The sequence below is a fragment of the Xenopus tropicalis genome, chromosome 9 (assembly GCF_000004195.4).
Source record: "Xenopus tropicalis strain Nigerian chromosome 9, UCB_Xtro_10.0, whole genome shotgun sequence".
Classification (NCBI taxonomy): Eukaryota; Metazoa; Chordata; class Amphibia; order Anura; family Pipidae; genus Xenopus; species Xenopus tropicalis.
Genome location: NC_030685.2, coordinates 16,912,338 through 16,925,403, shown reverse-complemented (window position 1 = coordinate 16,925,403; position 13,066 = coordinate 16,912,338). Strand labels below are relative to the sequence as shown.

General features: G+C 44.5%; 1 protein-coding gene across 6 annotated transcripts in view; it reads right to left on the bottom strand.

Annotated features, from left to right (window-relative positions):
• Nucleotides 1–511: 511 nt before the first annotated feature.
• noxo1 (NADPH oxidase organizer 1) overlaps nt 512–13,066 on the bottom strand; it is a 45,476-nt gene continuing 32,921 nt past the window's right edge. For 3 of the 6 annotated variants that reach the window (XM_031892476.1, XM_031892477.1, NM_001112986.1), the window contains 7 exon segments: nt 6,732–6,812; nt 6,521–6,596; nt 5,592–5,769; nt 4,143–4,336; nt 3,580–3,690; nt 3,231–3,348; nt 512–2,684 (listed from right to left, as the gene is read on the bottom strand). In XM_031892476.1, coding sequence (XP_031748336.1) covers nt 2,090–2,684; nt 3,231–3,348; nt 3,580–3,690; nt 4,143–4,336; nt 5,592–5,769; nt 6,521–6,596; nt 6,732–6,806 — 1,347 coding nt within the window. In that variant the 5' untranslated portion in view covers nt 6,807–6,812 and the 3' untranslated portion in view covers nt 512–2,089. 6 annotated transcript variants of the gene reach the window in all.

Genomic DNA, 13,066 nt, shown 5'->3' with positions numbered 1-13,066 from the left:
AGAACCTCAGAGGGTGGGGGTTTGAAGATTCACTCTCTTTTTTAATACAGCTTTTGGCAAAAAGTATCCTTCAGTTTTGAAAATGTGGCCTTTTTGCTTATATTGAATGTTACATGCCCCTCTTTCACTCAAAAAGCAGCAATTCTGTCATGCTTTACGGCTGACATCCTAGCTATCTTCATACCGGAACTTGCAGACCTCAGTGCTCAGATTTTGAAAATGATTGTTTATATATATATATCAACAGCAGCTCCCCATCTTGGATCTTGTTAGGCCATCTTTCGTGTGCCAGTGACACTGCACATGCTCAGTGTGCTCCGGGGCTGCTGCTGAGAAGCTGAACGTCAAAATGGGTATTTATACTGTATATTGAGAGTCAGACCCCATAGGCAACTGCCCAGCCCAGAGAAAGAAAATGTTGGTGTATTCTGCAACTCATATATATATATATCTCCTATTTAATGTTTCTCCTTTACTGAACCATACTATGTCAATATAAGAGAGCCATAGGTACCATTATAACGTTTATTAAAAACATTTGCTTAAATAAATCAAAACATACAGTGTGTGTGTGTATATATATATATATATATTTTGCAAACATCACAATAAGGTAAATATACAAAATTTACTTAAAGCGACAGTGTAACGACCTCTGTCAGTTTCTTTGGACAGCATGGCAAATGTTCTACCACGTTTTTTTCATAATGATTTGGCCACACAAGCCAAGGTGAACTGACCAATGAGAATGCTGATTCCCAGCACTGTGTCAGGCATCTTGCTGGTACCTTACATATAGAGATAATTATATCATTATTTCCCCTCATTATATGGCACAGGAATCAGACATGGGGATAAAGGGACAGACTTGTTCAGTGCTGGGAAACTGGGCTTAATGCTCCCAACTCCAATTGCAGGAACAGAGAACAGGGAGCCGGATTTACACAGATCAGCTGGGATTCTCATTGGAGGATTCTTTGCACTTTAAAGCAGCCGCTGGCTGTGGGGATTTGGGGAAAAGTTTTATTGTGCAATATTGCTTTAAGAATACAACCCTGATGTTGCTGGACTACAGCTCCCAGCATGCCTCACCCTTCATTATATGTTACATTATTCTGGGATTTGTAGTTCAGCAACAACTGAGTAAAAGTTGATGGAGCAGTGCAGCAGGGTTTACATCCCCTTAAAAATACAAAAATAAGCCTAATTCTGAATCACTCAGGTGCATCACTGTTTCTTCAGCCCCGGTAACAGGTTCTATAAATAATCACACTGTATGGGTCAAAATAAATAACATATAAATATAAAGTTCACTGTGTGGCCAAAAGTATGGGGACATCCCTTATCATTACTGGCATATTACTGAAATCAGCTCTCTAAGCCACGCCCATTATTAAAGACACAGGTACCGTGACATTCTTGATAATTCCATGCTTCCTACTTTGGGGCTAGAGTTGGGGAAGGTTTCCTGTTTCAGCACAACAAAGCCCCATGGACTAAAGGTCCCCATACACAGGCCGATTCTAGCTGCCGATATCAGTCCGTTAGACCGATTCAGCAGCTAATCGGCCCATGTAGGGGCACTACCGACGGGCCTGCCCGACCGGCATCTGGCCTGAAATCGGCCAGATCTCGATCAAGCAGGTTAGAAAATCTAGTCGGATCAGGGACCGCATCGGCTCATTGATGCGGTCCCCGGACCCACTTTGCCTATACCCGTCCCAGGGCCAAACGATCGAATTACCCTGGATTCTCCTGATATCGCCCACCCATAGGTGGGGGATATCGGGAGAAGATCTGCTCGCTTGGCGACATCGCCAAGAGAGCAGATCTTAAGGTGTATGGGGACCTTAAGCAAGGTCCGTACAGGTTGGGTTTGCTGAGATGAGAGTGGAACTGAGCCCTGGCCTCAACCCAAATCCCACCAACAATGTCCCACCATCCAGTAGAAAGCCTTCCCACACAAATAGAGGCAATCATTGCAGCAAAGAGAGGAGCAACTTCCTATGAATGGGAATGAGATGTTGGACAGGCAGGTATTCCCATACTTTTGGCCATATGTTGTCTGTTAGATTAGGGGAGGTGGGTCTCAGCTGATCTGTGGGGCTGGAACAGAGTTATCTATGAGTTCACTGGTTTTCTGTAGGGCATTTTTTGTCACAGTAGTGCATCTGTGTAGTATCTCATGATGCTTGGGGCGTTGGGGCATTAATGGGGTATGTGGTTTATAACTGATAGCGGGTGGCTCTGGCATGGTGGTAGGAGAATTAGGTTGTTCCTGGCCACCGAAATCCAGCTCTGTGGTGTTCTGCTTTGGTTTGTCCTTCCAGTCTGTGCTGAGAGTTTGATTGCTTCCCCCTCCGAGACCCTTTTGCCCATTCCCTAATCCACTGGCAAGTGATGGGAGAGCTCTCTGTATGTTTGATGGAAGCCCATAGAGAGATCGAGATTTTCTCCTGTCTAACATTAGTGGGGTTCTTGATGCCTGGTCGCCATTGGAGCCCATGTCCGGTGACTGTTGTGGCCTTCTGCCCACAGTGACCCTGTTCAAGGACAAATTGCTGGCTGCCTTGAACAAGTTTGGGGTGGATGTGAATTTCCCTTGGCTGATCATTTGTAGCTGCTGGTAAGTGCGATATGGCTTGAGATACATGGATGGGACGTACCCAGCTTTTCCATTATACCTGGCGAGAAAACATGCAAACGCTGGTCAACAAAATGACAAAAAAGATTTATTTGCCCATCACAGTTCCTTTAGATCAGGGTGCTGCAATTAGGGTTTTCAAGATGGACCTCAACGTTCCTATAACCTTTCCGTTTACTGTGTGTATCTAATGGAAATGGCCTACAAATCAAGTGGTCAGTCTTTGATGTGGAAGCTTATGCTAGGAACCCTCTGGCTACTCCTTGTGACCCTGGAACATGTCTGGACTGAGATGGCATTTGCCAGAATCTACACATTGCTAGTCCAAGCCTGCCCTGGATAAATCCTGCCATACTTAGTGCTCTTATCATGGCTTTGAGTTCCATGGTTGAATGAGCCATATATATATAATTCCCATTGCCTTCTATTGCCAGAGTCCTGCATGGTGAATTATTGGTGGGCAGTGATGTTGGATAATTGACTATATTGTGCATACACCGGCCCAGGGTAGCCTAAGGAATCTCTAGGAATTTGAGTCAAGACAGTGGCACCCCCATATAAAGTACATATTAGTATATATTCTCACCTGATCAGCCACCAGCCATTGTTGGACTTCTCTATGACCTCCACAAGGACACCGACAGTAATGGAAACCTCATCAGAGTTCATAGCTTCATAAGCTTTAGCTGCATAATAAAGGACCCCTGGAAGGATACACAAGCAGGACATGTTACAAATTCAACCTCAACTTGAACTTTTTACGATTTGCTTTGATGAGGGTTAGTATCTACAAATCACAATGAGGCTAGCTTGACTTGATGTCCTTTATGGAATTCCCCCCTCTTCCGTTTATGGAAGGTAAGCGCTACACTAGGGCTGCTGTACTAATCAACCAATACAAACAGCCCCATATCTAGCATTTTTTAATAACTTACCTTCATCTTCTGAAGTTCCTGAGTCTGTGTCCTCACTGTTATCAACGTCTTTGAGGTATGGAGCTGGAAACCAAGCCAAATGTTTCTCCTCGTTCTCCACCAGCCACCAGCCTAGACGCAACAGTGGAAATATTAAGCATGAAACTATAACCAACTTTCTCTTTCCTACATATTGTAAATTATATTAATGCTGGGTGGAAATATATTCCTCATTAATGTATATGTTTGAGAAGGCTTCAAGTTTCACTGAAGTACAAGACCCAAACACATATGTCTATCTGAGATAGAAACCTCCAAGTGATGTCTTTGCCACTTAAGTCATTTGTAGCTATTTGTAGTAAGTGGTGTGCTCCATAGAAAACAATGGAAGCTATAGTTAGACAGCTATACGAAGCTGCTCATGTGACATCATAACGTCTTTAGAAGAAGTCGCTACGACCATTATGGGACTTGCATCTCTACATGCCTCCAGATGGCATAACCAGCCCAGAGTTGCTTCAACTCCCTTAGCCCACAAGATAGTGATCTTGCAACATGGTAGTGAAATAGCCTCGGGCTCCTACCTGTGTTCTCCTTGATTAAGACCCCCACAAGCTCATGGCGCTTCACTTTTAAAGGTCGATTTTTGGTGTCTTTGGTCTCGTAGTCTTCCATGCATATGTACTGCTGGGATACAATGGGGTGTATGGCTGGGGCTTCAGGCAGAGGCTTCTTCTGTTCTTTCTGATCCTTGCTGTCGGAGGTCATCATCACTAAGCTGGAACAGACAGGGTAGGAATAGCTTAGTATCAACAACCTACATAAGTTAGGAAGATGCTTTCACTTAAATCAAGGCCTATGTGAGTCATTGTTTCCGTACTTTCTACCCCAACCATGCACCTTGCTGACCAACAAAACCCAGCATGCTTGAGGGCTTCATTATATGTTGGAGAAGTTTTTGGCTAGTAACATTTATAAACGCTAATACGGTAATATAACAGTTTGCACAAGGTCTAGTAACCCATAGCAACCAAACAACAGGTAACATCATTGACTGGTATATTCTTTTGAATTGTTATGTGTTATTGTACCTGGAGTAGGTTTAGGGGGTTACGTAATAAAAGGCACTAAAGATCCCCATACACGTTAAGATTTCAGGCCAGATATCGGTCGGGCAGGCCCCTCATTTCTGCCCCATACACGGGCCGATAAGCTGCCGAATCGGTCCAAGGGACCAATATGTATGGGGACCTTGAGTTTGCTCAGGAGCAGTAACTCATAGCAACCAATCAGTAGATTTTCTGGTCATTTATTAAAAATCCAAAATCTTATTGGTAGCTATGGGTTACTGCTTCTGGGCAAACTTGGTGCCTACATATGGGGGTTAGTGTCTATTATGATGTTGCTAGACCATTTGGAAGTCTTGGGGCCCTACCAAAGTTTCTTTTGGCTCTCTGTAGCCCCTAGATTTCTTTATATGGCATGATCATTTTAATCTAGACCATAAACATGGCATATTGAATAAACTGGCCTTTCATTGGGTGAAAAGGGCCATTAGCACTGAAGTAGACAAGATTATTCTCTAACAATTTGCAGTTGCCCTTCATTTCTAAATTTTGATTTTTGGCTTTTCAGTTTGGCATATAGGTTGGAGTGTAGAAGCTGAGGGTTATAGTCTTTGGAATGACTATTGGGAAAGGGCCTCAGTAGAAAAATGATACAAATTTAGCCTCTTCCCTATTAATACAAATGACTACAAATATTGTTATTTATTTACTGGCCAAGCCAATAAACTACTAGCCAGATGGCAAGCATCGACTTGATAGAACCAGATTTAATTAGTACTCCTTGCTACCTGCATTACCTGTTCCCAAAGGAGGAGGTACTACATGATTAGCAAAGAGGAAATAATGAGCAATCCTACAATTCAGTATTGGGTAATGTTGGGTGAAAGGCACATAAATTAATCTGAATTACTTCCTGTTTCAATCACATGATATAAGACTCTGATGGGGGAACCTTCACCAACTGACCTGTTTTCGGGGAATTTCGGATTCAGATCGTTATTGCTAGGAGTGAAAAACTTCAGGACCAAGTCGCACTGTGAGATTTTCCCGTCCGTTCTCAGCAGTTCCTGGGAATATTTCTCCAGGAGCCGGAGTCTCTCGATGAAACGATTTGTAGTCCTGTTTTTTCTGAAGATTGGGACATCTTGGTGGAAAAAAAAAAACATTTATGTGACAAGGATCCCCATTTCTTGGTCATGTTGTGCTTTTACAGTGCCAGTTGTAGCTATCTTTTGTAGCAGGACCTCAAGTCACAAAAGTCACAGATCCCCTATTTGACTTCTCCATAACCAAGAACATTAGTGGTTCCAAGTTGTGGAGGCACCAAGCTCTCATATCACTTAAGAGGACTTGGTGGCTTGTAGTGGGTTTTTACTGGGGCTTTTGCTACTGATTTGAGTTTATATGTAGGAGCATTAAGTCCATCAAATCCAAATATGCCATTTTATCTAGTTCTGTGTCCTTGAAATTTGACATTTTTGCTGTAAAAACCTTTGGTGTTTCTTCTACTCACCATCAGTATGTTATAAGCTACACCAAAATAGCTTTTATATCTGCAAATTTCTGCAATTTATTGAAATTGAAACATCACTGTTGGATGGGGACAAAACATAGAACCTGACGCCCTGTCCAACTCTCATAGCAATTAGATAGAGAAGGTGCCATATGGTAGAGGTCCTTTTTGGAAATAAGGGTCTTCTCCTAGACTGGGGCTTCTTAGGGCCTTTGCCCACCAAGAGTAGGAGCTCTGGTATTCTGGCCAGTTCAGCCCTCAAACCACCAGAGAAGAACCACTTTTAACTTGGTCTCCTAACCACAACATAAGTTCTGTGCTAACCATTATTTGGCAGGGAAGACAAAACAGAAATATTTAGGTGAGTGAGTTAAATCCTTACCTTTTAGTTTTGGGAGAAGATTATCAGACTTCCGGAATAATCCAGCTTCAAGGGGGAACTTCTTTTTTAGTTGTCTCTATAAGGAAAAATTAATAGTTATTTCCTAACATCCAAAGGTTGAAACATCTAAAGGTGAGTAGTCATCAATATATCCCGTCAATACCATTATTTTTGTTGGTAAACAAAGGTAAAGGGGGGTTCTTCAACTTACATTCAGCTTCTTAAAATCTTCAAATGTTCGGTAAATCAAAATCTCATTGTGGTCAGACCACAGGATGGAGAACATGTTATGCTAGAAGGATACAAATAGGCAGAATTACTAATGACATCTTATCATGCTTATGCAGACTAAACACAGATGCAGAAATCATGTTATCTTCAGAAATCCTGAATTCAATATCCTTATCAGTGGCCAGTATTTGACTGGACCTCCTAGGGCCCACCAGAGAACCTGATATTGAAGGCAAACCCATCTCAATGATAGGAATTGTCTGGGGCCCAATAGGGAGTAATGGAAGATCCTCTGGAACCCTGGCAGGCCAGTATCTCTCTGACTATGAGAACTCTGCACTATTCCTAATAGGAGGTTTAATGCACTACAGGTTTACACCTCTATAAGTCATGTACCCCCAAATAAGTCCAAATATCCTGTTAAACAGCAGGTGATACCATTCAGTGGGGGATGACCAGACTTGTAGCCCAATAAAAATCCACATTGACCAAGGAATGAGGCACTGGGCCTCCCCTATGCATTTATAGAAAACCTTACCAGTAACACTGCTGTACTGAGGTGGTTCAGAAACAGGAGAGCCATTTTAGTGAATGAAACCCAGTTTACAGATATGTAAAGCTAACAGTTGCCACTGACCACGGTGCCATTTAAAATATTAATGAAGCAGTGAAGAGCAAGAAGGAAGTGCAAACTACCAATCAGATATCAGCATTTGTCCAAAGAGCTGATTTTGTAGAAAAGAGGGCAGCAGAAAGACATGAGATGACTACATATGGGAAGTCACTTTGGCTTTTGATCCCCACCGCCAACAGAAATAGGCAAGAACAGGTCAAAGATGACTAGTGAATATTTCCACTTGCACCGGTTTTAGAACAGAGTGCAAGCTCTTTGCTGTATATAAGGAAGCAGTCCATTAAGCATCCAAGGATACCTTGAGTCGTCCATACTGGAGAACCCCAATAGCTGTGGCTTCCAAAGGATGCCGGGCTGTTCCACTCGCATGTGCTTCTGGCATCTTGCAACTGGCGGTTCTGTGTGAGTGCAAGTCAAGGAACTGACAGCTGATTTATTATGGAGCATCAGGAACGCCCAGTCTTGTAAGACTCATCTTCACTCCTTCCAGAGAGAGGAAGATTTGGCCCAGGGTTTTCCCCTGATATTACTAGTATATTTATTTCCTTCTCTTGTCTTGACACGCTTTCATCCACAGCAGCAACAACCTACCTCACTCACAAAATATGTGCTGTTGTTTCCTTTACAGGCGACCTTTGTACTGAACAACTTGTGTCATTTGGGCACTTCAGAAAAATAATCATGTTTTCCTGCTCGGGTTTCCTACCTGTGAGGATAAGGTGCATACTTCCCAGAGGTGAAAATACATTCTTGTGGCTAAAGCTGGTGTAAGCGTTTGGCAATACAGCAGCCCTATGAAGAAGAGGGATATTTGTAGTGTTGGTTATAGAAGGTTTTGTTATGGGCATCAAAAATGGCAGTGGTTGTTGGATGTTTTTGGTTCTAGAGACCCTTGGTGAACAGTGGTGGATCTATAGAGGAACTAGACCCAGCAACCCTGTCTTGGGCAAGTGGGCTTAGGGACATGGGGTTCCCCAGCCGCTCTCCTACCTAAAAGCAGGTGGGCAGTGTGAGAGGTGGGTCTGGGCGGTGGTGTCGCTGTGTGTGTCAGGCTCCTCCTAAGATTTTTGGTGGGGGAACCCAGCCTGGGGTATTTACACCACTGTTGGAGGTCCAATCTTTGTTCTGCCCACTCCTTAGCTCAGTGGTCCCCAACCAGTGGCTCGGGGGCAACATGTTGCTCACTAACCCCTTGGATGTTGCTCCCAGTAGTGCTTATTTTTGAATTTTTGGTTTATTGGTAAGTTTTGGAGGAATAAAGGCCATGTGTACTGCCCAACAGAGCCTCCTGTAGGCTGCCAATCCACATAGGGGCTACCAAATAGCCGATCACAGCCCTTATTTGGCACCCCCAGGTACATTTTTCATTCTTGTGTTGCTCTCCAACTCTTTTTATGTTTGATTGTTGCTCAGGGGTACAAAAGGATGGGGACCCCTGCCTTAGCTCATAACAAGATTATAGATATAAGAAAACATTGATCTATCCTTCATTCAGCGATAGTTCCAACATATATAGGACAGCAAATCAATGCAAACCCACAAAGCTTCAACATATATATTATCCCCCAAATCTCACTCTTACTGGCCTGTGCTTTACCTCAACTCTGCTACTGCCCAGTGGGAATTGCACCATGTCCCTTGGCATCAGGGGTATAGGCAAGGCCACTCTTACCTGTGTAGGTACAGTAAGTTGCATTGTCTATATAGAAAGGCCGCTGTACCGAGCTTCCCCTACTGTAAAAAACCGGGGCCATTAAATGAGACGTTGACACTCTATTTATTCTGCTATGTATTATAGGGGCATTAAATGTGAAGATGGCACTGCATTCATTCTGCTATGTGTTCTGGGTGCATTACATGTGAAGTTAATGCTGCATTTATACTGATATGTGTTCTGGGGACTTTAAATGTGAAGTTGGTGCTGCATTTATTCTATTTGTTCTGGGGGCATTAATGTGAAGTCGTGCTGTATTTATTCTGCAATGTGTTCTGGGGAAGTTGGCACTGCATTTATACTGCTGGGTGCATTTAACATGGAACCCAACAGTCAAAGCAATGAAACCGTTGCAGGTGAATTGGACTCAACTGCAATGCGTCTGACTCCACCTGCACTCGATTTTTTAGCTGCAAGGAAGCCTAAGCCCCAATTTTAAGGAAATCACCATGTTTCAAGATGAGGACCTTGAGTGGGTGTGACCAAAGCTCGAGGGGGGGGCAAAGGTTGAAAAAATACGGACCTACCATCCCAATATATAGTGACTGTCCATTGCATCTTACAGCAGCCCCTCTGGCATTTGTCGAAATCCACAGACTGCCATCTGGGCCTGTTGTGCACCTTTGTACATTTCCCCCGATGTGTGTCTTCCTACTACGTACCATGCAAGTGCTGGCCCCACAGTTACTGGTGGGGGAGCCGGCTTGGGTGGGTGGGGCATCAGGACCCACAAGAGAGCTGGGGCCCACCGGGTTTTATCCCAGGGCCCTGCCAGCCAGTCCGACCCTGGTGAGCTGCCAGTGTAGGAAGTAAGCAGACAGAAAATGCCCCAGGGGTGGGTAATTTGTAAACACTGCTACAAAATATTAACAGCATTGCACAAGAGTATCTTCCCGGAACAGATATTGATATCCGTGTATCAGTGTCATCTTCTCTGGGCTTTTGTGCCAAGGGAAATATTCAGACGGATATTCCATGATACTGACATGGGGCACACCTAACCAGGAGTGCCAGAGGGCACCTCTCACTAATATATCTTATTTATCACTGAGGGGCTAGCTAAGCCATAGTTACCTGTACTTCTAAAATGTCCATATCCCCTGACAACACCCAGCAGGGTGGAGCAGTGTGTATAGTAAGGCATGGGGCAAAGTATGGATTAGTGGGTATTAAGGCAAGATGGTGCCAGGGAAGCGCTATTTCCCCTTCCTTGCAGTTAGTGCCTTGGAATGAGGAAAGCCATACAAGGAAGTTCCAATGATGAACGTCTGTATAGGAATTGCCGGTCGCATCCTCGTGCATGTGTGACATCACCGTATTCCTAAAACCTGTTGGACCGGTGACATCATGCTGTGAGGCAATTACGGTTCTGCCTGCAACATTTTACACTGCATAACCTCTCTCTCTCACGGGCTTAGCCTTTACAGGGCTCTGCTATATCTATACATTCTTATAAGCTATCCTCACCCACTATTCAGAGGCTACAACTGAAGCGCTCCAGTCCCAGATTTGGAGCAGAGAAATGCAAGGACCCCATGGTTGGCACCAGAGCTGTTTTATTGGGGGCCCAAGAAGGGATGACAGCCCAGATGGTAATGGGCCCGGACTGGGATTCAAAATAGGTCCTGGTGTTCCAAGTACACAGAGGCCCAAACAGCCCCCCAACAAGCCCATTAAATAGTGACTGTCTATGGCAAGGGTCCTCAAACTTTTTAAGCAAGGGGCCAATTCATGGTCCCTCAGACTGTTAGGGGGCCGGACTAAAGTCCTCCCCCCGCATCTTCATACTATGGTCCGCTCCCCCCTGCTTCCTCCAGATCATAGTGGGGGCCAGGTAAATTACCTTGGGGGGCCGTATCTGGCCTGTGGGATACGCAGGGTCTGCTGGCAAGGGTCCTCAAACTTTTTAAGCAAGGGGCCAATTCATGGTCCCTCAGACTGTTGGGGGGCAGGACTAAAGCCCTCCCCCCGCATCTTCATACTATGGTCCGCTCCCCCTGCTTCCTCCAGATCATAGTGGGGCCAGGTAAATTACCTTGGGGGGCCATATCTGGCCTGTGGGATACGGCAGGGTCTGCTGGCAAGGGTCCTCAAACTTTTTAAGCAGGGGGCCATTTCATGGTCCCTCAGACTGTTGGGGGGCCAGACTAAAGTCTTCCCCCCGCGTCATTATACTTTTGGCCTGTTCCCCCCTGCTTCCTGCTTCCTTGGGGGGCCGTATCCGGCCTGTGGGCCATAGTTTGAGAATGCCTGGTCTATGGCATCTTACAGCAGCCCCTCTGGCATTTGCCAGAACCCACACATTGCCACTCTGGAAGGTAGAAAGTGCAAGGGCAATAACCCAACACAACTATAGGTGAGGGGGCTACTGTGGGCCAAGTTAGTGACAGTAACACTTTCTATCATTATTGCCCAACGTGTTGAGGTCAAGCCTGGCCCTACTTATGGGGTGGGTCTGCTTATCTGGGTTTCTATAACCTTCATGGAAAAACAAATTAGTGGCATCCGGGCAGCTTTACTGAGGCATTTTGCTTACTCAAGCGGATTCGCTCGCGGCACGACACGTGTTTAGTTATTATTATGAGATAATAAATAGCAATTTGCCTTCAACGGCTTTCTCTTTTATTTGGGCTGTGCCTCTCTCACTATCTAACTAATTAAATCCAAGTTCTGCCACTTTGCATGAGATGCCAGTTAAAATAACTGCGCCCATGGCCAGCGCCCAGGAAGGCACAGCGCCTAAGGAAAGTACATAGGGATCCACTTGGTATCCAATTTTAGTTCCCCCTATAGATTCCAAGACATGAGAGTTGTGGGTTAACTCCCCCAGAGCCCCAAATTGCAATTGGTCTTTATTTTTTATTATTAGTATTATTTCACTTTTTGTTCAACAGCTCTCCAGTTTGGAATTTCAGCAGCTATCTGGTTGCTAGGGTTCAAATTACCTTAGCAACTAGGGAGTGGCTTGGATGAGAGACTGATATATGAATAGGAGAGGGGCTGAATAGAAAGATAACGAATAAAAAATAACGATAAAACTGTAGCCTTGCAAAGCAAGTCATTTTTTGGCAGCCGGGGTCAGTGACCCCCTATTTGAAAGCTGGAAAGATGTAGAAGTGGAATAATTCAAAAACTACTTAGAATTGGCCATTTTATAACATACTAAGGGTTAATTTAAAGGTAAATCACCCGGTTAAGGGGATAACTGACATCCCTAGTGGCACGCAACCTACCATCTTCCATGGGGGGGTCAATTCCAAATATCGATGTTTTCCACACACATTTTACAATGTCATTTTCTCTAAAGCTCCACTCCCTGCTATTAAATAAAGCACAGTATGCAGGGTGTGGCGTTTCTTGGAAGTAGTGAAAGGAGGTGAGCGGGTTCCTTATTGCGCCAGTATACTGGCACGTGCTCATAAATGCATGGGGTTTGCCCATGCCGGGCGTGGGAGCCTATCACCCTCAAATAGTTTCCCCTATCGGAGGTGTGAGCTAATAAAGCCTCCACTCGGGTGGGAGGAAACAATTGAAAATATAGCCTCTGTGTGGGCAGCCATGTTGTGACACTAATGAGTGATTGGGGAGACACATTATGCTCATGCGTGGCAAACAACATGGCTGCCCACACCGGGAGCTCCCGTCTGTTGTGGGCAGCCTAGCAATTGCAGGGTGGGGGGACCAATTAGAGGGATAGGTGCCCTTTAACTGGGAACTTACTACAGGTATGGGATCCCTTATCCGGAAAGCCTGTCTCCCATAGACTCCATTTTAATCAATTAATTCAGATTTTTAAAATTGCTTTCCTTTTTCTCTGTAATAATAAAACAGTACCTGTACTTGATCCCAACTAAGATATAATTACCCCTTATTGGGGCAGAACAGCCCTATTGGGTTTATTTAATGGTTAAATGATTCCCTTTTCTCTGTAATAATAAAACAGTACCTGTACTTGATCCCAACTAAG